Consider the following 25,389-nt stretch of genomic DNA (forward strand, 5'->3'; position numbering starts at 1 on the left):
GAATTTCTATAGATGCTGCCTGACCAGCCGAGTTCCTCCAGCATTGTGTACGTTGCTTTGAATATCTAGCATCAACAGACTTCATGTTTATAACACAGTATTTGCCTTCCTTAACACAGATTTCAATCTGAAAGTTAAACTTTAGTGAACACTGCACAAGTCCCTTTGTACTTGGATTTTCTATTTTCTCCCCATTTAGAAAAAGCCCACCTTTATTTCTTCTACCAAAATACATGACCATACACTTCTCTACACTGTATTCCATCTGCCACATCTTTGTTCATTCTCCCAAACTTCTGTAGACTCCCTGCTTCCTCAACACTATCTTCACGTCCACCTATCTTTGTATCATCTGCAAACTTGGCCACAAAGCCTTCCTGAGATTCGTGACCCTGACTTGTGCCATGACTGCATTAGCAAAGAAGATCAGGGCCAAGATCACACTCCGGTCTCAAGCTACCAGTGCAGAGTTTTAATTCCATGTTCCATTCTCATTCTGATATGTCTATCCACGGTCTCCTCTACTGCCAAGATGAAGCCACACTCAGGTTGGAGGAACAACACCTTATATACCGGCTGGGTAGCCTCCAACCTGAAGGCATGAACATTGACTTCTCTAACTTCTGTTAATGCCCCCTTTCTTACCCCATCCCTGATATAATTTAGCTTTTTTCCCCCTCCCCCTTTTTTTCTCTCTGCCCATCACTCTGCCTGTTCTCCATCTCCCTCTGGTGCTCCCCTCCCCCTTTCTTTCTCCCTAGGCCTCCCGTCCCATGATCCTTTCCCTTCTCCAGCTCTGTATCCCTTTTGCCAATCACCTTTCCAGCTCTCAGCTTCACCTCACCCCCTCTGGTCTTCTCCTATCATTTCGCATTTCCCCTCCCCCTCCTACTTTCAAATCTCTTACTATCTTTCCTTTCATTTAGTCCTGACAAAGGGTCTTGGCCCAAAACGTCGACCGTGCTTCTTCCTGTAGATGCTGCCTGGCCTGCTGCGTTTCACCAGCATTTTGTGTGTGTTGCTTGAATTTCCAGAGTTCTGCTGAGCATGGCGGCTATTCAATCCCAAGAAAGTTGAGTGACATCTAATTCCCCTTCAGCCCACAGGAACAGCCTTCCTTAGTGTTCAGAGATGGCACACCATCAGCCTGCAATACTCGTCTAGGGCCCATAATGATCTCCATGATTGCAATGCACAAAGCATGCCACCTCCAGAAACCATACCAGGTCCCCACAGCATCCTTTCATTCAGAAGCAGAGAGTACTGGACATAAAGCATTTAAGTCTTCAAAGAGCCATGGGATGGAGCATAACATTAAATCCTTGTATTTAAACATGATGGCCACAGCACAAGATTACTGAATACACCAGCTGAGGCAGTGTGTGGGGTTCCTGTCAAGCTACCTCACACAGAGCTCAAGGCAAGGCTGACCGTTTCCCTCAGCAAAATTAACAGAAAGATCCTATCAGCAGATGGTATCTATCACCTGAGACACCAGCTTCTGTGCAGGTACTAAAACATGAATTGATACAACAACTTATCACGTTGACACACATTGAAGTTTTTGAAGTAATCACAGGAGCAGACTTATCAACAAGTAATGACCACTGAACTGTACCCTTCTTAACTATGTTACACCACCACACTGAGCAAGTTTTACCTTTTCCACAAGTATCTCACACACTAATCTAAATCAGACATGTGGCAAAGTCTGACTGGGCAATACAGGTTTCCACCCGCTATCCGAAAGTACAGCGTTCCTATGAAACCTTTCGAAAGCTAAAATGGTGCAAAGCGAAGAAGTAATTACCAGTAATTTATATGAGCATTCCCAGACTCAAAATAACCTACCAAATCATACCAAATAACACATAAAACCTAAAACACTAACATATAGTAAAAGCAGGAATGATATGATAAATACACGGCCTACATAAAGCAGAAATAGTGTATGTACAGTGTAGTTTCACTTATCAAAATCGGGAAGATTTAGCCAAAACCCATTTGTAGAGAGAAAAAAAAAATCGGCACGTACATGCACGCGCAAGGCTTCAGTCACGGTAGTCTTTCTCAGGGTAAACACAAGTTTAATGTGGGCATCTTTTTTCATAAAAGTGAAAATCCTCCTCAGATTTCTTTCAGTTAGCGAAAATAGGTACTAATGTAGGTCTTTCGCAAAAGCGAAGTGGCGTAAAGCAAGCTTTCGTAAAGCGGGGGGGGGGGGCACCTGTAGCAGAAATGACATAGGTTATACATTCAGTTACGTCGCCCCCAAGAAAACTTTTATTTCACCAATGCAGGATGTCTTAACGTGCTTTAGTCACGGACTTACAGAAAATGCTGTAACAGAGGCAAGGCTGAAAGGCAATTTGTGCCAAGTCGGCTCCCCAAAACATCAATGACCGGATGATACTCCAGCGATATGACAGGGATCGATGTTGGGTGAGATATCAGCCAACTCTTGCAGTGGGCAAAGTGGAGAGCAGGAATCCCACTGGGCTTTAGCATGCATCATATCTCTATATTATAACAGCGGCCACAACACCAGTTACGTGGTTGAGCCATTTAATTTGCTCTGGTGGAGGGTATGGAAAAGCATGGGCAAAGGCTGCCGTTTTTCATGGGGCCTTTTAACAACCACTTCGGTTGAGAGTCGTTCAGTAAGCACGAAGCCAATGAAGCATTTAACTAGGTCTAAGTATCGGTCCACATCAAAAGTTTGCCGCTGCCCTAACAGTAAACGCTTCTGATCACAAATCCTGAAGCACCACCTAGTGGAGATTGCGCTTAACTGCAACAGTTCACTGGTTTCCCCACCGCTGCCACTCATGTCTGCAGGACTGTTGAATGCTGCAACAAACTATCTAGCTCCAGTTTCTGATTAACCGGAAACAAGCGCTCAGAGTTGTTCTTGTCACAAGAGAAAATCTGCAGACGCTGGAAATCCAAGCATCACACAAAATGCTAGAGGAACACAGCAGGCCAGCTTGCATCTATAGGAAAAGAGTGCAGTCAATGTCGCGGGCTGACTGAGTTCCTCCAGCACTTTCTTTAGATGTGTTTTCATTCATCAAGACACACACTCTGATACAAAGTTAGCAACTGTTTTGGGGCTCTCGGGATATAAATTAAATGTCGTCAATTTGTGCAACCCAACAGATTTGAAACCCACCTACTTAATGTCAATTCTGTTACACGTCAATTTTCACCCACATATTGTAACACACCCAGTTTATATATACATATATATTTTAATTTAACAGTTTAAAAATACATGGCATTTCATTTCAAAGAATCTTGCAAATTTCACATGAACATTAGTCCACACTTCTATAGAAAGTCCTCTCAAAATGAGACAATAAGTTATCTTTTCACAAATACCGGGAGACAATTTTAAAGACACCAAAAGTTACAGCAGCTGTGAGTGGTTAGAGTCTGACTACCCAATGCATAGACCCGGAGAAGCACAGCAGTACTCAAAGTGTTGAGGTAGTCAATGCTTTTGCATCCAGTCTTTATCCCCTCATTCCAACTTTGCTTTTTTAACATCAAAGTTCAACATGTACCATCCCAGTACAGAATTATTTGCTCAGCACTGCAAGGAATATTGGGCATAACAGGGGCCAGCATGGCCACCCCTAACATCTACTTCAGGACACGGTGCCTCCCTCAACAAACACAGCATCAGAGGGAGTCAATAATCTAAGAGATAACCCCTGTTAGCAAGACTCCAAACTCATTTTCTCATCAGTCCCAACTCCTCAGCCCAAGGATTGGTTGGGTTAGATATACTGTCAGAAAATACTGGGGAAGCTTAGAAAAGTGACAGAGACTCAATGGAAAGAGAAAATTGTTCTATATCTGAAAATTTAAAAAAACGTGTTTGTGGCTTTTGTTGTATGATCAGATTGGGTTTGAGGGGGTCTTGATCTCCGTGGCCAAAGAAGAGGGTTGTGGAAGAGACAACAGGAGGGCAAGAAAGTGAGGAGCAGCATCTTGCACAGGCACAATGGACATTCAGCACCATACAGAAAAGCAGGCATATACCTTAACTTCCACTTGCTTTGTCTGTCAAATGGGACAAACTTAAAATTGTGCACATTTCACCACCCGGTAATCTTCATTCTGGAGTCAATAAAAACTTATGAAACATTCAAGCTCCCACCAACCCCTCCTCCTATGCCACAACTTTCTTCAAAATCAGTGTCAGGAATTTGGGAAGCGGGCAAAGATTTTCACTCACCTTCCCTCAGTAACTGGTAGGAAAAAATCCAAACTACTAAAATGCCTCACCCTGGACTGACAAAAATACCTATATGATACATTCAATTTTAACATATTTACCATACTCCCTCTGGACAAATAGTGTAGGGGAACCTCTCCAAACCAAGCCCAGGGACAGCCAAGACCAACACAGTCACCCATTCACTACCCACCGTGGCGTGGGAAAGGTCTAGACCCAGCATCCCTCCCTTTTACCTACAGTGCACTCCCATTGCAGATTTGCACCCTCTGAAGATGGGTCAAATTGCATGCACACCATGCACTAAACCAAATTCCTAGTTGCCCCACTACTGTGTCCTCCCCTCACTTGCCTCCACCACAATTTTCTGCTTTTATCTCACTGCTCCAAAATTTCCTCGTCCACCCCTCATTATCTTCGTAGAATACCTTCTCACTTCAGTACCCATCCAGCACTCCTTCCTCTCCCTTCCGTACAACTCCTCTCCTTCACCAACCTCAATCCCATTCCTTCATCCGTCCCTTTTCATGCTCCCACCAGCTTCTCCCGTCACTCTCTCACCTTCCTCTTCCACTAATTCGTCCTTAAACCTCACTCTCTTCCTTCCAAGCGGAGTCAAGTTCTCCTAACCAAACCCACAAGGATGAGAGGTCAAGTGTTAAATGAATGTCAGCATAGATTGAAGGGTTTTAAAATCCCTGTGCGAGAGCACACTGCCAATCTCCATGTGTACGCATACCAGGTCAAGCACAAAACAGTCCACTAATCTCACTGCATATAAACCCCTCCCATGCCTATCCTCATGCAACCACCCTTCTATCAAAATTGACCTTCTTGGCTGCTGCAAATGAAGCCCCAGTGCTAATTTCCCTGGTTGGAGGCAGGTTTTATTAAGAGTTATATCCTGATCCATTGAGTCCTGCAACACACAGCCAAGGTGCAGGGCAGTTTGCAGTGTTTCAGAATTCAATCACTGGCTGGGTTCAAAGCTCTATTGGGATATGAAATCAGCTCTTTCATGCCTCTAACATTCAGACCTTGGCTTGCTTTCTAAAATTGCCCTCTCAAGTTTTTGAGGACGGTTGGGGAAAGGTCAATGAGAGATACCCAAAGTGCTGGTGGGCTAACACACTGAGTGTTTCGGCATCCTCGTTCAACCTTCAGTTCCATGGGAGCCACTCATTCAAAGCTGTACCACATTTCTGCTACAAAGAGCGCCCTCACAAAGAGGATGACAAGCTCTGTTGCTGCTTCTTCAAAATGACGCTCTTGAAGAACTCGTAGACCGACCAGGAAATGGCAGTGGAGGGCATCTGGTAAATGACACGGGCATGCACGCCTTTGAAGTAGGCAGCGAGGCCACCAATCTGGTAGACAGTCCGGAAGGCATTGGCCAGGCCCGAGAGGTGCCCACTGTTGGGTTTCAGCGTTCTCACCGCCAGGTTCTCCTGCGTGTTCAGCAGCGTCTTGCACACGTCTAGGGGTGTGGTGGCAGCCGCGGCCACCGCTCCCGCCATGGCCCCAGACAACACATGCGTCGAGGGGCTGTACTGCCTCATGGGGTTCAACCACTCCTGCATGATCTCATAGGTTATGAAGTGGATGGCCTGGAAGGGCACGTTCATGGTCAGCTGTGTGGTGTAGCTCCGATAAAAGGCACGGCTCCCTTCAACTTGCCGGATGATCCGTATGCAATCCCAAACGCCTTTGTAGGGAGACTGGAACATCTGCATCCGCTGCTTGATAGCTGTGGGGATGGGGAAAGTGGAAGAACAAAAGGTTAGCAGTGACCATTCAAAAGCCAAAAAGGAACAAACACTCAGCCAGTCAGGCAGCATCTGTGGGAAGAGAAACTGAAGCTCAAGGTCAATGACCCTTCTTCAGAAACCAGTAGTGGGAGAAGGAGAGGGGACTTTTGTTTCAGATTCCACTAGCTGCAGTTTTATTTGCCTTCTACTACTTCTCTTCCAGGTATTTCCTATCAATCTTCTTTGAAAAATCCACAGATTCTGGAATTTGGAGCAGCAAAGGAACTCATTGGGTTAAGCAGGGTCCCTGTGGCTGTGTAGTTGATGTTTCAGAATCCTGATGCAGGGTTTCAACCCAAAACTTCAAAGTATTCCTCTCCCGCTCCCACCAGCAAAAATGCTGCCCATCCTGCCGAGCTCCTCCAGCAGACTGCTTGGGAGTCCTCCTCATCCCGGAGAGGTTTGTGTCAGACCTTGTTCTCCCTCACAGCTGCTTTGAAAACTGTAACCCCTCTACTCTTTCAAGCTCAGAAGGGCCCCAGATTCAAAACTTTTAAGTGCTTTGTCTCCCCCTCCACCTGCACAGATGTTGCACGATTCGTTGAGAACTCTTACAGATTCCATCATCTGCAGTTTTGCTTTCTCTAATGCCCATCTTTGCCCAACCAAGCGCAGGCTGCCTCCTCCCACCCGAGTGGTGCTCTGAGTGAAGCTGCAGTAACCTCCATTGTCTTTGATGTGACTGATGAGGTTCTGAGACCTGCCAAAGGGTTGCTTCCTGTTGTGAATACACTAACTCCTGCACTGCACAGATGGACATGGTTGCCCTCAAAGACAGTGGTTGTACACTTCAGCAATTAACTTAACTGCATCTCTTTAGATTGAAAGGGGAAACTGGAGCACCAGAGGAAACCCGTGCCAATGGGGAAGAAGAGACAAGCAAGGATGTAATTAGGCTCGTTGGGCCAATTACAGAGCTGTATCTCTAAATAAACAAATCACTTCAGGAGCAGTCATATTGCAGGAGAAGGATGTTACCAGTTAGGGGGCCTTGCAAATTACTTGTCAGCAGAAGTTCCGGGGCCAAGGTTAACTTGCAGAACCCAGACAGCGAAGCTCCTGGGAAGCAGAGTAACAATTTTAACTGAAGGTAGCAAGTGGACCAGGCAACTTGTGGGTTGGGTGTAGGAGACAGGATACTACGCTCACACTGAACAAATATATTTATAGATGACAGGGCCTCAGGGGCTGATACCAACATGGAACACACTGGGAAGCAGAACGTGAAGCGACCCCAACCGCAGCTTCTCTCAGGAGCCTTTACCTTCAGCTGGCGTCATTACAGCGTCATGCAGCAGTGTTGCTGTGCCTCCGGCAATACCTGCAGAAGGAATGGGAGACATCAGCAGGTTGGCTCTTGGCACTGCCAAAGACCCTTGGAATTTCAACTCAATCACCACCTTCAACAAGTAACACAGCAACTAAAGAACAGACACCTCACCCCCATCGACCGGAAAACAGGCAAAGTCCAGGCACCAGGAGACTCTGGACAGCACATGTCTACAGGCATGGCATGACGCCACATGGCAAGGTTTTAGAGCTTAAGCAGCCACCAGCTCTGGCATCGAGGAGAGACACGAGAAGCAGGAAGAAGAAAGATCCTTGAAATAATACATAACAGAGCAAAAGTCTTAAGCTGGGACTTCACTAGCTATCAACCTGATGTTTCAGGAGAGAGGAGGCATGCAGTGAAGGTGAGGGCTAGAGACAGGATCAATGAAGAGACAGCAACACAAACGATCAATGGGGACGCAGGGCATTTCATGATCACGGGATGTTGTATGCAATTCACATCTAATGATGTGCTTTGAGGTACAGTGCTGGGGAAGGAACTGATTGGACTCAGGCGAGTCTGCGGAACCAGTGAAAAGGTCAGTCGGGCTGTGTCACAATGCAGATTTATCTCTTAGCATCAGTTCTCCTGCAGAAATGTTCTCAGTGTATACTGGATTTCCTTGACTGCAATACAACACACACTTTGGTAATATTAGCTAGATTATGCACAGTTGGTCAGTAGAGTTCACTGCATAAGACATTTAACCTAGGCAGCAAATCACTGCCCAACATTGAAAGTGTGGACACAGAAGACATTGCAGAAACCAAACTTTAACCATGTGCAAACGATCAGAGATACATCTCAGCTCTCAATAAAACTTAACCAATTAAAGTCACTGCATTTAACACCAAGGGCTGGGTGCTTAAAATGAATCTCAGGGTTGTATATTGTAACATGAGTACTTTAATAAATTCCCCTTTGAACTTAGTTTAAAGAATTCCTTAGAAGCCCTGCTTCAAATGTGGATGAGAATGCAAAGATTAACCAAGTTAATTCCAAGGATAAGAGACCATCCAGTGAGAATAGCTGAAGCAGATGAAGCCTATATTTGAAGTTTAGAAAAATGAAACAACCTCATTGAAACGTCCAAGGATTTCTTTCGTAGGAGTTGACAGGCAAGATGTAGGGATGATTCTGGAGTAACTAGGATCAGGGGTTAATCCCAAAATAATGAAGCAACCATTCAGGCCTGAGCCAGGAAAAAGTTACATTAGTCAGAGGCTACAGTGGCTTAGTTGCTGTGTTCAATACTGATATATGCTTGGACTTAAGGAATCAAGGGATTTAGGACAAGCAGTTAGGGACATAAAGTAATATTGGCTTAATAATACCTATTATAACAAACAAACTGAACAGAAATAGGTATAGGTCAATTGGCCTCTCATGCCTGTTCTTGCATACCATGATTAATGCAATGTTAACAATCCACCCATACCTTAAAGAACAATAAGAGCAGACACCTGGGTTAAGATATTTATACCTGGTTTCATATGTACTTTTGCTCTAGATATGATCCAGTCATAATGTTTTGCTCATTTTTAGAGACTTTTCTATCCAAACTGCTTGTGGCATTTCCTGCATTACAATGCAATGTTTTAATTTCAGGTTTATTCCCTTCCTACCTATATCCATGAACTTCACAAGCTCTCCAATACTTTCATAACTTTTCAGCTCCCTGGCCCATTATGAAAATGAGGCAGTCAGGATAAACCAGTCCCATACACTTCCACCCCCATCAAGGCCTTGAAGCCCTCTGCTTTTGACAACAGACCTAACCAGTTCCTCCTCCACTACCACCCTCCTGTCTGGCAGAACTGGTCCTCAACTTTTCTTTTGGCTCCTCCCACTTTTTCAAAAAAATGGTGTAGCGACAGGCACTCGCACGGGCCCCAGCTATGCTTGACTTTTTGAAGGCTACGTGGAGCAGTCCATGTTCCAAGACTACACTGGTAATGCTCTCCCCCAACTTTTCCTCCACTACGTCGACGACTACACTGGTGCTGCTTCCTGCACCCACGCAGAACTCAATTTCATCAAGCTTACTCAAAATGTACTCGTTCCATCTCTGACAACTTCTCCCCTTTCGTAATCTCAGGAGACAGACTATCCACTGACGTATTTCACAAGCCTACTGAATCTCAGTTTTCTTGACTGCACCTCTTCCTCTTGCCACCATGTCAGTTGTAAAAATGCTATTTCCTTCTGAGTTCCTCTGACTGCCACATCTACAGTGGTGTGCAGAAGTTTGGGCACCCTGGTCAAAATTTCTGTTACTGTGAATAGCTAAGCGATTCACCTGATTTCCAAAAGGCAAAGTTAAAGATGACATATTTTAAGCATGATTACTTTATTTCCATCTTTTACAGTTTCAAAATTAACAAAAAAGGAAAAGGGCCGAAGCAAAAATTTGGACACCCTGCATGGTCAGTACTTAGTAACACCCCCTTTGGCAAGTATCACAGCTTGTAAACGCTTTCTGTAGCCAATTCTTGTTTGGGGAATTTTTGCCCATTCTTCCTTGCAAAAAGCTTCTAGTTCTGTGAGATTCTTGGGCCATCTTGCATGCACTGCTCTTTTGGGGTCTATCCACAGATTTCCAATTATGTTTAGGTCGGGGAACTGTGAGGGCCACGGCAAAACCTTCAGCTTGCACTTCGAGGTAGTCCATTGTGGATTTTGAGGTGTGTTTAGGATCATTATTCTGTTGTAGAAGCCACCCTCTTTTCATCTTCAGCTCTTTTTTTTTTAAACAGACGATGTGATGTTTGCTTCCAGAATTTGCTGGTATAATTGAATTCATTCTTCCCTCTACCAGTGAAATGTTCCTTGTGTCACTGGCTGCAACACAGGCCCAAAGTATGATCGATCCGCCCCCATGCTTAACAGTTGGAGAGGTGTTCTTTTCATGAAATTCTGCACCATTTTTTCTCCAAACATACCTTTGTTCATTGCTGCCAAAAAATTCTATTTTAACTTCATCAGTCCACAGGACTTGTTTCCAAAATGCATCAGGCATGCATCAGGAAAATGTTCCTTTGCAAACTTCTGACGTTGAACTTTGTGGTGAGGACGAGGAAAGGTTTTCTTCTGATGACTCTTCCATGAAGGTCATACTTGTGCAGGTGTCGCTGCACAGTAGAACAGTGCACCACCACTCCAGAGACTACTAAATCTTCCTGAAGGTCTTCTGCAGTCAAACAGGGGTTTTGATTTGCCTTTCTAGCAATCCTACGAGCAGTTCTCTCAGAAAGTTTTTTTGGTCTTCCAGAGCTCAACTTGACCTCCACTGTTCCTGTTAACTGCCATTTCTTATTTACATTACAAACTGAGGAAACGGCTACCTGAAAACACTTTGCTATCACCCACCGATGACCCCTTCTTCCTGTCTTCAACCCTCCTCCTCTTCATGGACACCCCGCTCTGGTCTTCTACCTGCTCTGGATCTCTTTATTGCTAATTGCCGACAGGACATCAACCGTCTTGACTTCACCACACCCTGTTCCAATTCCAACCTCACTCCTTCCCAACACTCTGCTCTTCGCTCCCTCAGCACCAATCCCAACTTCACTATAAAACCTGCTGATAAGGGGGGAGCTGTTGTTGTCTGGCGTACTGACCTCTACCTGGCCGAGGCACAGCGTCAACTCTGATACCTCCTCTTATTTACCCCTTGATCATGATCCCACTAAGGAGCACCAGGCCATTGTCTCCAATACCATCACCAACCTTATTAGCTCTGGGGATCTCCCATCCACTGCCACAAACCTCATAGTTCCCACATCCCGCACTTCCCGTTTCTACCTCCTACCCAAGATCCACAAACCTGCCTATCCAGGTAGACCTATTGTCTCAGCTTGCTCCTGCCCCACTGAACTCATTTCTGCATACCTTGACACTGTCTTATCCCCCCTTGTTCAATCTCTTCCCACCTATGTTCGTGACACTTCTCATGCTTTGAATTTTTTCAATGATTTTAAGTTTCCTGGCCCCCTCCGTCTTATTTTCACCATGGACGTCCAGTCCCTATATACCTCCATCCCCCACCAAGATGGTCTCGAAGCTCTTCGGTTTTTTTTGGATTCCAGACCTAACCAAATCCCCTCTACCACCACTCTCCTCTGTCTAGCGGAATTAGTTCTTACTCTCAATTATTTCTCCTTTGGCTCCTCCCACTTCCTCCAAACCAAGGGTGTAGCCATGGGCACCCGTATGGGTCCCAGTTATGCCTGCCTTTTTGTTGGCTTTGTGGAACAGTCCATGTTCCAAGGCTATTCCGGTATCCATCCCCCTCTTTTCCTTCGCTACATCGACGACTGCATTGGCGTTACCTCCTGCACACGTGCTGAGCTTGTCGACTTCATTAACTTTGCCTCCAACTTTCACCCTGCCCTCAAATTTACCTGGTCCATTTCCGACACCTCCCTCCCCTTTCTTGATCTTTCTGTCTCCATCTCTGGAGACGGGCTATCTACCGATATCTACTATAAACCTAGACTCTCACAGCTACCTGGACTATTCCTCTTCCCATCCTGTCTCTTGCAAAAAGGCTATCCCCTTCTCACAATTCCTCCGTCTCCGCTGCATCTGCTCTCAGGATGAGGCTTTTCTTTCCAGGACGAACGAGATGTCTTCCTTTTTTAAGCAAAGGGGCTTCCCTTCGTCCACCATCAACTCTGCTCTCAAACGCATCTCTCCCATTTCCCGCACATCTGCCCTCACCCCATCCACCCGCCACCCCACTCGGGATAGGGTTCTCCTTGTCCTTACCTATCACCCCACCAGCCTCCAGGTCCAACATATAATTCTCCGTAACTTCAGCCACCTCCAACGGGATCCCACTACCAAACACATTTTTCCCTCCCCCCCCCTTCTGCTTTTCGCAGGGATCGCTCCCTACGCGACGCCCTTGTCCACTCGTCCCCCCCATCCCTTCCCACCGATCTCACTCCTGGCACTTATCCTTGTAAACGGAACAAGTGCTACACCTGCTCTTACACTTCCTCTCTCTCCACCATTCAGGGCCCCAGACAGTCCTTCCAGGTGAGGCGACACTTCACCTGTGAGTCGGCTGGTGTGGTATACTGCGTCCGGTGCTCCCGGTGTGGCCTTTTATATATTGGTGAGACCCGACGCAGACTGGGAGACCGTTTCGCTGAACACCTACGCTCTATCTGCCAGAAAAAGCAGGATCTCCCAGTGGCCACACATTTTAATTCCACGTCCCATTCCCATTCTGATATGTCTATCCATGGCCTCCTCTATTGTCAAAATGAATCCAAACTCAGGTTGGAGGAACAATACCTTATATACCGGCTGGGTAGCCTCCAACCTGATGGCATGAACATTGACTTCTCTAACGTCTGTTGGTGCCCCTCCTCCCCTTCTTATCCCATCCCTGACATATTTAGTTTGTTTGTCTGTTCTCCATCTCCCTCTGGTGCTCCCCCCCTTTCTTTCTCCCGAGGCCTCCTGTCCCATGATCCTTTCCCTTCTCCAGGTCTGTATCACTTTCGCCAATCACCTTTCCAGCTCTTGGCTTCATCCCACCCCCTCCGGTCTACTCCTATCATTTCGCATTTCCCCCCTCCCCCCTCTACTTTCAAGCAAGTCTCTTGCTATCTTTCCTTTCGGTTAGTCCTGACGAAGGGTCTCGGCCCGAAACATCGACATCGCTTCTCCCTGTAGATGCTGCCTAGCCTGCTGTGTTCTACCAGCATTTTGTGTGTGTTGTTGCTATCTTCTTATAGCCTTCTCCTGCTTTGTGGGCATCATTTATTTTAATTTTCAGAGTGCTAGGCAGCTGCTTAGAGGAGCCCATAGCTGCTGATTCCTGGAGGTTTGAGGAGTCAGGGTATTCATAAAGCTTTAAAATTTGCATCAGCTGGCCTTTCCCAACAATGACTGTGAACAAGCCATAGCCCTAACAAGCTAATTAAGGTCTGAGACCTTGGTAAAAGTTATCTGAGAGCTCAAATCTCCTGGGGTGCCCAAACTTCTGCATGGTGCTCCTTTCCTTTCCCCCCCCCCCCCAACTCTAAAATTGTACCAAATGAAAATAATACACTCATCTTGCTTAACATGTTGAAAAGAACGTTTCATCTTTAACTTTATAACTTTTGGAGATCAGTTCATCTTCTACTTAACTATTCACGCAAGGGTGAAGGGGGAAAAGTTTAAAGGGAACATGGGGGGGGGGGCTTCTTCACACAGAGAGTGGTGGGAGTGTGAAATGAGCTGCCAGATGAAGTGGTAAATGCAGGCTCACTTTTAACAGTTAAGAAAAACTAGGACAGGTACATGGATGAAAGGTGTATGGAGGGATATGGTCCAGGTGCAGGTCAGTGGGACTAGGCAGAAAAATGGTTCGGCACAGCCAAGAAGGGCCAAAAGGCCTGTTTCTGCGCTGTAATGTTCTATGGGTGCCCAAACGTTTGCATGCCGCCTTATTCCCAGGATGACTCTTTCCATTCTGCAACATCTGAGTGAGATGTCCTTCTCCCTCCACCCCCAAAGAATGCAGTTTTCTTTCTACCGCCATCAATGCTGTCCTCATCCACACCTCCTCCCCGTCTATCCTCACCTATTCCTCTACACAACAGGATAGGGATGCCCTTACCCAACACCCCAAGAGTCGCCATATTCAACATACGATTCGCTGTAGTCTCCATCATCCACCAGTACGAACTGTCCCTGCACCCCCCCCCCCCCACAGGGTTTCAGTAGGAAAGACTTTGTGATTCCCTTGTTCACTTGTCCCTCCTTATGAACTCTTTCCTGGCACCTCCCTAGCAATTGGGACAAGAGCTGTACATGCCACTAGACCCCCCCCCCCCCCCCCCCAACCACCATTCAGGGCCTCCAACAATCCTTCCAGCTGAGGTGACATTTCACCTACAAGTCTACACCAGTGACAGAGCTGCTTTGTCAAGCACTTTCATTCTGTCATCCAAAAGGGAGGATATCTGGTGGCCACCCATTCCATTTTCCATTCTGGTTACTCTCTTACCCCTTCCCCTTCTCTTCACCACACTCTGTTCCCTTCCGGTTTCCCTTTCTTCTATGGTCCACTGTCCTCTCCTATTAGACTCCTCCCTTTAGCCCTTTACCTCATTACCTATCCCCTCCCATCTTCTTCATCCCCTCTTCACCATAACCTGTCATTTCTCTTCCCTCCCCCCTTTGTTTTCCCTCATTCCCATGGTCCCCTCACCCATTCTCTTCCCCTCTTCCACCTTCACTATCTTTCCATCACCTCCCTCTGGTTTCCCAACCTCTTCCTTTAATTCCATAGTCCACTGTCCACTCCTATCCTTATTCCTTATGCTCAATATTGAGCATTCTCCAACTATCAACTCCCAGCTTTTCACATTATTCTCTTCCATCCCCTTCACCCACCTACCTTGCCCCCTCTCTTCTGAACTCGCCCATTACCCATTAGCTTGCACTCTTCCCATCCTACCTCTTTATTCTGTTTTTTTGCCCTCTTTTCCCAGCCCTGATGAAGGGTCTCAGACTGAAATGTCAACTTTTCATTTCCCTCCATAAAAGCTGCCTGATCTGCTGACTTCCTCCAGCATTTTGTAATTGTCCATCATAAGTCAAGCGTTCACCGATATGACTGAAAGACCAAATAACGATAGAGCTTCGTAGCTCTCAGCTGCCACGCAGCCAAGCTCAGAGCTGGAACCTTCTGTTTGCAACAAACAAGGTCACAGCTTCAAAACTTATTCTCAGGACTCTTGAATGATCTGACAATTGTTGGGGATGCCACATTTTGGTTAACGTGTTAAACCAAGACTCCATCTGCTGTGAGGACAAACAGCACGTTAGCTCAATTTCAAAGTGTAGCGTAAATTATTAAAATACATATTCAAAAATATCAAAGTTTATTTAACAAGTCATTAAGGTCTGGAACCTGCACCCAGGGTAATAAATTCAGCTGATTAAAGTGCAAGTGTAAAATTGAGCTGGATGAGAATTTGAAAGGAAGTGAGCAGTGGGTTAGGCGATGCTGCTCTCGAAGCCACCATGGTCTGGTGTACTGAATGGCCTTTCACACTAACCTTCTTTGACTCTTCAGGTCATGAGTGAAATTTGGATTTGCAGCAGTTGAGAATAAAATCACAGTTAGTCTACGGAGAGCACACAAAGGCAGGTCTCTTACCCTTAAAGACATTTATGAAGGGCATTTTTTAAAAAATAAATAAGCCAAATCAATTACATGGAGAGAAAAGGTAGAAGTCACATTCCCAAACTACCAGGGTGTTATCTGAACCTGCAGGCCTGCCAGATGATTTGTTCAGTAGGATATCCAGTATACCTCCCATCGTGATGTGTAGGACCTTTCCATTGTGCAAATAGATGTCTACACTGTTGCTGTACCTCAATGATGGCAGGCGATCTTGGGATATTGAGACTCCGTAAAACATTTTGCTCCATTTTCTTACACCCGTGTGTAACAATTATAATGCAAAGATCCAAATAATGAGCTGCTGCCAGGAGCAACAAGGTTTACGAAAAACCAAACGCTCAATCAATATTTTGACCCTAATAATATCCCAGTACAGCCTTGGCTTTGGTGCACCATTACACCATTCAACTGCCCTGAAGTGCTGCAGGAAATGGGAAAATAAATCAGGAGGGAAAATAGGTGGAAAGCCACGGTAGTCTTCGCTGAGTTATTTAGCTGTGACTGAACTCAAGGCTACTGGCAGCAATCACAGACTTTATGGCAGCTTCAAGCACTTAACTTCCTTCTGTGAATTTCTAGTTATACATTAATCTTTGCTCGGCTGGAAGCTCATGACCCACTTGGACTTGGACTTGGCAGTGTCTCCTTATTGCCCTCTGAGACAGCACCACAGAGGTGTGGGATCCAATTCCTAGTCACATCTCAAAAGGAGACAGCTACCCACGTCTGGAATGAAGATGCAACGGGGGGGGGGGGGGCACAACCAGGTGTAAACTCTATGAGGGAAGCCAGGATATGGCAGGAGAGCTTTACTGTGTTAAAAGACAAGTCCCTACCTTATTGACTGTAAGAGATGGCTCATGGTAACATACAGCCTGCACCTACTTCAGTACTGAATTAGCTCTTAGTTGGAGTCATAAATATTGCTTCACTGTTCTTTCAGACCCAATTTAAAAGGTGGTTGTCTCAGTTACTTACAAGCCACCTTGACTGATAAGCTACCCTCTAAATGAAATTTAATGGGAAAGTTTTAATGGTTAGACCAATTAATCTGTAGTATCATCTGCTCTAGTAATAATGTAGTGTTATGAATCTCACCCCATTCACTTCGAACTAAGTCGGAATGATCAAGCTGATTAGATACTACCACCTAGTGGTCACATACGATGGCTCTGGAGAAGAGAGCTCAGAGCCCTTTGAATAAAGTGGCAAATTCAAGAAACCTAGGCAGCACTTAATGGCCAGAAGCTCAAACAGGAACACAGTGCTTTTAACAGGGAGACAAGGGACAAGTTGTTTGTCCCACTCAAAGAAACAATTATGTTAAATAAAGCAGACATCGCTACCCAACAGACAAGCATGCAACAGACAACTATTTTAGAGAAGCTTACAGTCGCCGGCTGATTTAAGTACAAGAGCTGAGCCAGGATTGCAGCAGATTGTTAGAGAACAGAATTCATCGGACTTAATTGTCAAATACCGTTTGCCAAGTGACTATTGCCACCGTGACTGATGGCGTCACTTAAAGTCCTTTTCATTTTCTCATAGCAGGCAAAGTACAAAGCGTGGGCAGGGCCCGCACCGACCACCATCGCATTCAGTCCTCGCAGAGGTCTCCAGGCGCCTTCCGTGTGGATTATCCTCAGAAGACCATCAAATACGTTCCTGTATTGTGCCTTGGGATCAGGCTGCAAACTCTGCATGCGTGTCTGTGTAGGGGGAGAAAACACAAAAAGGTGAGATGAGAGGGGGTCTTGGGGCTGCTGAATCCCCACCCACCAACCTGTGAACTGTAGCAGGTCAAGGGGGCAGAATAACAAGTGCCAGGAGGGAGATCAGTGGGGGAGTGACGAATGGACAAGGGGGTCATGTAGGGAGCGACCCCTGTGGAAAGCAGAAAGTGGGGGGCAGAGGGAAAGATGTGCTTGGTGGTGGGATCCCGTTGCAGATGGTAAAACACTAGGGATCACTCCAGACGTAACTCACTTGTCCATTCGTCCCTCCCCACTGATCTCCCTCCTGGCACTTACCTTTGCAAGCAGCACAAGTGCTACACCTATGCCTACACCTCCTCCCTCACTACCATTCAGAGCCCTAAACAGTCCTTCCGGGTAAGGCAACACTTCACCTGTGAGTCTGTTGGGGTCATTTACTGTTTTCGGTGCTCCCGGTGTGGCCTCCTGCACATCGGTGAGACCTGACATAGATTGGGAAACCATTTCACCAAGCATCTATGCTCCGTCAGCCAGAACAAATGGGATCTCCCAGTGGTCACCCAGTTTAATTCCACTTCTCATTCCCATATGTCCATCCATTGCCTCCTCCACTGTTGTGATGAGGCCACACTAGGTTGGAGGAACAACACCTTTTATTCTGTTTGGGTAGCCTCCAACCTGATGGCATTCTCAGACTTAGAGTAACTCCCCCCAACTCCCTCCCCCATCCCCTTTTACCCCTCTCACCTGATCTCACAAATCAACTTTCCAGCTCTTTACTTCATCCCTCCACCTCCAGGTTTCAGCTATTAACTGGCGGTTCTCTCTCCCCTCCTCCCCAACTTTTAAATCAGCTCAGCTTTTTCTCCCCCACCAGTCCTGCCAAAGGGTTTTAGCCCGAAACATCGACTGTAGTTTTTTCCCCATACCTGCTGAGCTCCATCATCACGTTGCTGTTTGTTGCAGTCAGATTGACCATTACCTCTGAATATGCCCTGAGTACAAACCAATTTGGTTGCAAGGCACTAAGTGACAACATGCAAGCTCCAAAACATGCCACACAAGGTGCTTCTATAAATCCTTCAGTTATACCCATCTGTGAAACATGCTCAACTGGTATAATGATGCTCTCATCCACAGCAGCCGATTTGCTATGCTGAATGTAGCAATTCACTCAGGTTTATTTTTTATACAATGGAATCCAGTTAACTGGGGCACATCTGAGCCAGTACATTTACACCCAATTAAACTGCTGCCCCAAACATGGAAATTGTCAAGGTATATAAAAAGGGAAAACTACTATTTAACTGGGAAATAAATTACACGTTTAAATGAAATACAGAACAAACTAGAACACTACCAATAGTACTGGCAGCTGTCTGTCATATCTGACAATCACAGGAAACCAGTGCGGGAGAGGTTTTAAAGTCAAAAAGCCATATATTGAGGTAGTTCACTGTCCCAACTCAGAAGTCCTAGTCCAGTGGTAGGAGTAAACTTCACAGCTGGGGTCCTCCCTGGTTGCAGAGGATGACCATGTTCCTAGACATTGCCCTTTGCTCTTCATAGTGTTGCAGAACCGCCTTCCTGGCTGTTGGATCTCACTGTAGATCTCAGTCACCTAGAGCTGATTTCACATGCTAAGACAGGGATGTCCCTATCTCATCAGCGTATGAAACTCATTGGCTACACTCGCCTGGTTTAACCTGTCTGTCAAAGCAGTGAACTGGGTGTAGCAACAGACAAAATGCTGGAGAAACTCAGGTCAGGCAGCATCTATGGAAATTAATAAACAGTCGACATTTGGGGCCGAGATACTTCATCAGTCATCGTCACAAGCAAATACCTATTTGGAGCCACAGATGAGAACTGAGTGTCAAGTGGAGACCAAAGGTAATATTCAAGATAATTGACACTTCAAACTCTTCATATTCGTAACTTGAAGGAGAATCGAATGGCGGAGCTAAGTTAAGATGGCCCTAAACACCGACTCCTTTGCTTGCAACTTTGGAACCAGCTCTATTTCTACCTTTGATGTCTTTTTTTTCCTTTTCAAGATTCTTTTGAAGACTGACCTGGAGTTGCACCGACTTTGGTTCTTTGCGGGAATGGGACCCTGTTCTCAGGACCTCACGACCAGCCGCTTTTTGATATGCCAAGGATGCGGCCAAGAAGACTAGCACGTCTTCAGGGTGCTGGGCTTCGTGGCTCTGGAGATGGGCTGATTCAAGGTCAATGCCCCCAACTGGGGTGTTGTGGGAGAACACGGAACATTGGGAGCTGTGTGTCCAGAGCTGACTCTCTGGGCACAGAACTCAGAAAAAGCAACGCAATGGACTGATCATAAATTGGCAAGTTGTTTGTTCTGTCTCCCCTCTCGCCATGAAACAGGGACACCTCTTTTCCCCTTATTAGGAAGGGAGCCTGTGGTATGTCGAATTACTGGGCGAACGAGAAGTCTTTAGGGTACTGCAAGTCTGTCTTTATTGATGCTTGGCTGCATGCTTGAGTGCTCGGTGGAGGGCGCTGATGCTTTTATGCTAGTGGGGAGGGGTGGGGGTTTATTGCCTTGCTGCCCTGTGTGTGGGAGGGGTGAGTTGGGGGGCTTTGGGGTTCTAATGTTTTAATTGTCATTCATTCTTTGGGCCACTCCTCTGTCTTTGTGGATGTTTGTGAAGAAAAAGAATTTCAGGATGTATGTTGTATACATTTCTCTGACATATAAATGTACCCATTGAGCCTACCCATTTCATTTTCACTCCCAGCCCTTTCTGGCATTTCCAAGCCTTAGACTGCAGTGAGCAAAACAGTTCTGAATTGTCTTGCTGATTTTTTTCTTGTTAACTATCAGTGGCAAAAATCCCTGCTTTTTGAACACAATCGCACACAAATGACACTATTTAAAAACTGGTCATTCTAAGCATGGTGTAGTATCTAACGGCCACACAAGCGCACATGACTGACTAGGTAGAAATTGTTCAGCAACAGTTTTCTGTCCCAATTAAGTAGCACAGTGTCCAAACAAACAAAAGGAATCTCAACTATTTGCTATATTAGTTTTTATTCATTAGAGTTGCCTCAAATAAGCAGCTGCCTTGATAAACTGATGGCCAATTATCGGGAATCTACTCTGCATAACTCTTTCTTAATATTGTTGAATGTTTTTGTTGCTCGACACACCCTGACTAACACAATAAATTCCTCATACATGTATAGTATATGATTAAAGTTGATCCTTGATAATTTCACTTGTCCATAGTTATCAGCTTAACAGATGGTGTGTCCATACTAAACACACTCCAAGGAGCAAGGGACAATTGAGCAATGATGTTCAACATCACTTTCACCAATAACACTCACACCTGTGTTCTCATATTCAGACCTGAAGGATGCACAGAGAGAAATGCTTGCTGTCAAACATTCATGCATTTGTTGCATGCCTACAGCCCAACCAAGTGATCTGGAGCAATCAAGTCAACCCCCAACAATCCGCAAGACAGAGAGGTCATTGAGTCCAAACAGTTGGGACTAGCAGTTTAAGATTCACACAATCCTGTTCCTGATCTTTAACTTGCACAATCAATACATCCCTGTAATCTGGGCTCACCACCCCCCATGCCCCCACCAATGTAATTATCCAGTCTCTCCTTAAATGCATCTCCTATTCACTTCAATCCCAGCAAAACAAGTTCCACCTTCACACCACTGAAAAGGTGGCACTGGAACTGAGCTTTGCTCAGTGCTGTCTTACTCTGGGAATATTCTATAGTTGAGGTCACTAACCACGCTCTTCCCTTAGTGGGTCTATCAAAGCCCTTCACAACTTCAAGCTCTTTGATTCAGTCACCTCACTGCCATCTCCTATCAAGAGAGAAGAGTTTATTCATGGTACTAATGATTTGAAAGCAGGGTTTACAGATGAGAGCGATTCATTCAACAATAGGCAAGATTTTTCCACCCACAAAGGAATATTATCAGATAATAAACATGAAAAGTCATAAAGGAGATGTATAATAATGCTCGGATAAACAGTCACTCTGAACTGCAACCTCACAAACTCTCCAACGCAAGTTGTAGCAGAGAGGTGTGGGGTGAAGGCCAGGTGATTTCTCTAAGCTCATGTCTGGGTCTGTTGCAGAGCAGTTGTTAGGGATGGTCTGCTTACTCAACAACTTCATGAACATAACATCATGTGTCTGCTAGTCAGACATTTTGCCCTTCATGACCTTGCAATACCATGCTCTTAAAGCACTGGAAATCCAATTGACAGTGAATCAAACATGAAATTCTTCACTTTGGATTTAGTCCATTTTCATTGACAATAATAACAGAACCTCCTGCCAGATGTGGAAGCCCTACAATTGATTAATGAGTTTGTCTTTCAACTCCCCTTACGAGTTGGGCATTCTACTGATGTAATCACTTTAACCACTGCAAATCATGTTATGTATCCAGGTTAACCACTTTGGTGAGGACCATGAAGATATAGTCAAAACTATAATGTTAAAGCTATACAAGACCTTAGTTAGACCCCTCTTGGAGCACTGATCAGTTCTGGTTGTTTCACTACAGGAAGGATGTGGATTTATAGAGTGCAGAGGAGATTTACAAGCATGTTAACTGGATTAGAGAGTGTGCCCTATGAGAATAGGCTGAGTGAACTTGACCTTTTCTCCTTAGAGTGATGGCAGATGAGAGGTGACTTGATAGAAGTGTACAAGATGATGAGAGGCATTGATCGGCTGGATAGCAAGATACTTTTCCCCCCCCCACAAGGTTGAAATGGTTAACACGAGGGGACATAGTTTTAAGGTGCTTGGAAGTAGCTACAAGGGGGATGTCAGAGGTTAAGTCATTTTTAAATACAAACACAGAGAGGTGAGTGCGTGGAATGCACTGCCAGCGAGAATAGTAGAGGCAAATACAATAGGGTATTTTAACAGACTGTTAGATAGGTACATGGAGCTTAGAAAAAGGTTATGTGGTAGGTAATCCTAGGCAGTTTCTCCTGTAGGTTACATGGTCGGCACAACATTGTGGGCCAAAGGGTCTGTAATGGGCTGTGAATTTCTATGATTCCATGAATAAGTGATGTGGAGAAGCATTCACAGGGCTGCTGTGAATCAACTAGACCATCCACAGGGATTCATCTTTGGGTCTGTATGACTATGTCACAGATGTCACCAACTTCAAGAATTATATGAACGAGTGTGTGCCTTCAAAGCAGAAGCCCTGGACGAAGCAGGAGATTTGCACAATCTGTTGAGAGCTAGATCTGTGGCATTCAAGACCGGTGATCTAGATCCCTACAGGTAGTCTAGGTACATCATACTGAGGGCAATTGTGAGAGCGAAAAAGCAATTCTGTGTGAAGTTATAGGCAATTTGATGCATGAGAGGGTATGCATACCATTATCTTCAATAAGGCAAAACCTAACTGCATAAATGGCAGATGCTTCGCTCCCTGCCGAGGTCAACACCGTTTATGCACTTGTCGAAAGGGAGAATAAAACTACATCAGTGCAAATCTCCACAGCACCTGGCAATCCTGTCATCTGTCGCAGCAGCCGAAGTCAGAATATCCTTCAGGAGGGTGAACCTTCTCATGGTATCAGACATCAATGATGCACCCGAAAACCTGTGCCAACCAACTGACTGGAACATACAAGGACACCTTTAATCTCTTATTGCTGCAGTCATAGGTTCTCACCCGCTTCAGAAAGGGCAGCGCCAAGAGCAGGGTGAGCCACCTCAAAAACTATTGCCCAGTACTGTGATGAAGTACTTAGAGAGGTTGATTACAAATAGAATTAACTCCTGCCTGAGAAGGGCCTAGATCCACTGCAATTTGCCCACCACGTCTACAGCGGACGCAATCTCACTGGCTCTCCAGCTTTGGAGCACCTGGACCACAGCACACATCAGGCCAGGGGTCCCCAACCATTAAGCAGGTCACCTCTGGTCTAATCTGCGCTGTTGTCCAGGTGCTCCAAAGCCGAGTGGAGAGCCAGTGAGATTGATCTGCTGTAGACCTGCTGTCGCAGTAAGCATTAGGCCTATGCTCATCAACTACAGCTCAACATTCAACCATCATTCATTCTACTTATCAACAAGCTTCAAACCCTGGGCCTCCATACCCACCTCTGCGATTGGATCCTTGACTTCCTTGTCCAAGACCTACTGTCAGAAATAACACCTCTTCCCCAGAGCAGTTCAAGGATGTGTGCTTAGTCCACTGCTCTACTTTCTCTACACTCATGACTGTGTGGTGGGGCACAACCCAAACAGCATCTATAAATTCGCCGGTGACACCACTATTTGCAGATCTCAGATAGTAACAAGGAGGCGTACAGGAGTGAAATAGATCAATTGATTGAGAGGTGTCACAACAGTAAGCTTGCACTCAGTGTCAGCACAAGCAAGGCACTGATTGTGGCCTTCAGGAAGAGGAAATCAGGAGAACACACACCAGACCTCATTGAGGGGTCACTGGTGGAATTGCTGAGCAGTTGTGTGTTCCTGGACATCAGCATCTCAGAAGATCTATCCTGGGCCCAACATATTAATGTAATCACAAAGGCAGCACACCAACTACACTTCACTAGGAGCTTGTGGAGATTTGCTATCTCACCAAAGTACATTGGGTAAATCAGCCCCTGCTACTCAGGCTCCGATGCAGAGGATCGAAAGAGACTGCCAAGGGTTGTAGTCAATCAGTTCCATCATGGGTTCTGCACGCCCACCACCTTTAAAAGGCAGTGCCTCAAGGAAATGGCATCATTAAGGACTATCATCTGGGACATTCCCTCCTCACATTAAAACCATTAGAGAGGAGGAACAGACACCTAAAGATAAACACTCAACATTTTTCTTGCTCTCAACCTTGCTATTACTCTATTGCGATATATGTTCATTTCTTGTCATTATAGTAATTGTTAAGTCTTGCATTCTACTACTGCCACAAAGCAACAAATTTAATGACATATCAGTGATAATAAATCTGATTCACCACCTAGGGTTAAGATCAATCCAATGTTCACAACAGCATTCCAAATTGATATTGGGAAAACTGACTGCACTCTATACATTTTGTCCCAATGACCAGACTCCCGTCTCACACTCCATAGATTTCACGCATCTAGAACTGTACTTCTCACATCCTAATTCAATGATCCAATTCCCTATTCTCAATTGTCTACTGGTTGAGTCATACATGAAAATTCTCACCTTCCCTAAATTTGGTTGCTCCATCTCTATTTCCCAATCCAAGATTTCATAGCTCTTCCATTTCAGGCTCACTTTTACTTTTAATGATTCCATCATTGGCAACCTTGCCTTCAGCTTCCTTGGACTCAAAGCTCCAGAATTCACTCCCCAAATATTTTCATTACTCATCCCTCATGAACGTGAGAAGAAATCCAAAGCAACTCACACAACGTGCTGGAGGAATTCAGCAGAATTCAGTCTTTGGAAAAGAGTAAACAGTCAGTGGTGGTGGTCCTAATGAAGGGTCTCTGCCTTAAACATTGACTGTTTACTTATGTTCCACAGATGCTGCCTGGCCTGCTGAGTTCCTCCAACATGGTTTGTGTCGCTCCTCATGAGGATTTTTGCCCAGGTTTTTGGCCATTTGCCCCTCAGCAGCTACATGAATAATTTTCTAAGCAATGCTCCCACGAAATGCATATCAAAAGAACATGAAATATGCATGGAATGTCTTTATGCTGCTACTAACCAAGCACAATAATTATCTTTCAAACTCAATACAGATTGTCTGCAAGGGAGACAAGGTCTTCATCAGAAGCATTAGACTGCAGTCACTGAAAGTTTAGATCAATCATTAGGCTAAAAGCTTACACAAAACCTATTTGGAAAAAAACAGAACCTTTCTCCAAAATGGCCTAAAACATCAGGTTAACTATTGAACTAATTATCATCACTTGGTTTTGATAGGGAAGTGGTAGAGGATATAATTGGATTTAAAGTGAACTTTAAACCAGGAGTTATTGAGGTTGAGAGTTATAAACTATAACCAGGATATTTCTATCTCAGTCAGAAAATGTAAAACAGTCTATGTGCAATACCTGGAGGCAGAAA

General features: G+C 45.3%; 1 protein-coding gene across 2 annotated transcripts in view; it reads right to left on the reverse strand.

Annotated features, from left to right (window-relative positions):
• Positions 1 to 3,231: 3,231 nt before the first annotated feature.
• The window catches only part of LOC140734581 (mitoferrin-2-like), a 47,709-nt gene continuing 25,551 nt past the window's right edge, over positions 3,232 to 25,389 (reverse strand). Inside the window, exons 2-4 of one of the 2 annotated variants that reach the window (XM_073058744.1) lie at positions 17,059 to 17,287; positions 7,316 to 7,372; positions 3,232 to 5,990 (exon numbers count right to left, since the gene is read on the reverse strand). In XM_073058744.1, the coding sequence (XP_072914845.1) occupies positions 5,464 to 5,990; positions 7,316 to 7,372; positions 17,059 to 17,287 (813 nt within the window). In that variant the 3' untranslated portion in view covers positions 3,232 to 5,463. Of the gene's footprint in view, positions 5,991 to 7,315; positions 7,373 to 16,969; positions 17,288 to 25,389 lie in introns of those variants that run through there. The other variant, XM_073058754.1, reaches the window with a different exon arrangement.

The sequence above is a fragment of the Hemitrygon akajei genome, chromosome 1 (genome assembly GCF_048418815.1).
Source record: "Hemitrygon akajei chromosome 1, sHemAka1.3, whole genome shotgun sequence".
NCBI classification, from domain to species: domain Eukaryota; kingdom Metazoa; phylum Chordata; class Chondrichthyes; order Myliobatiformes; family Dasyatidae; genus Hemitrygon; species Hemitrygon akajei.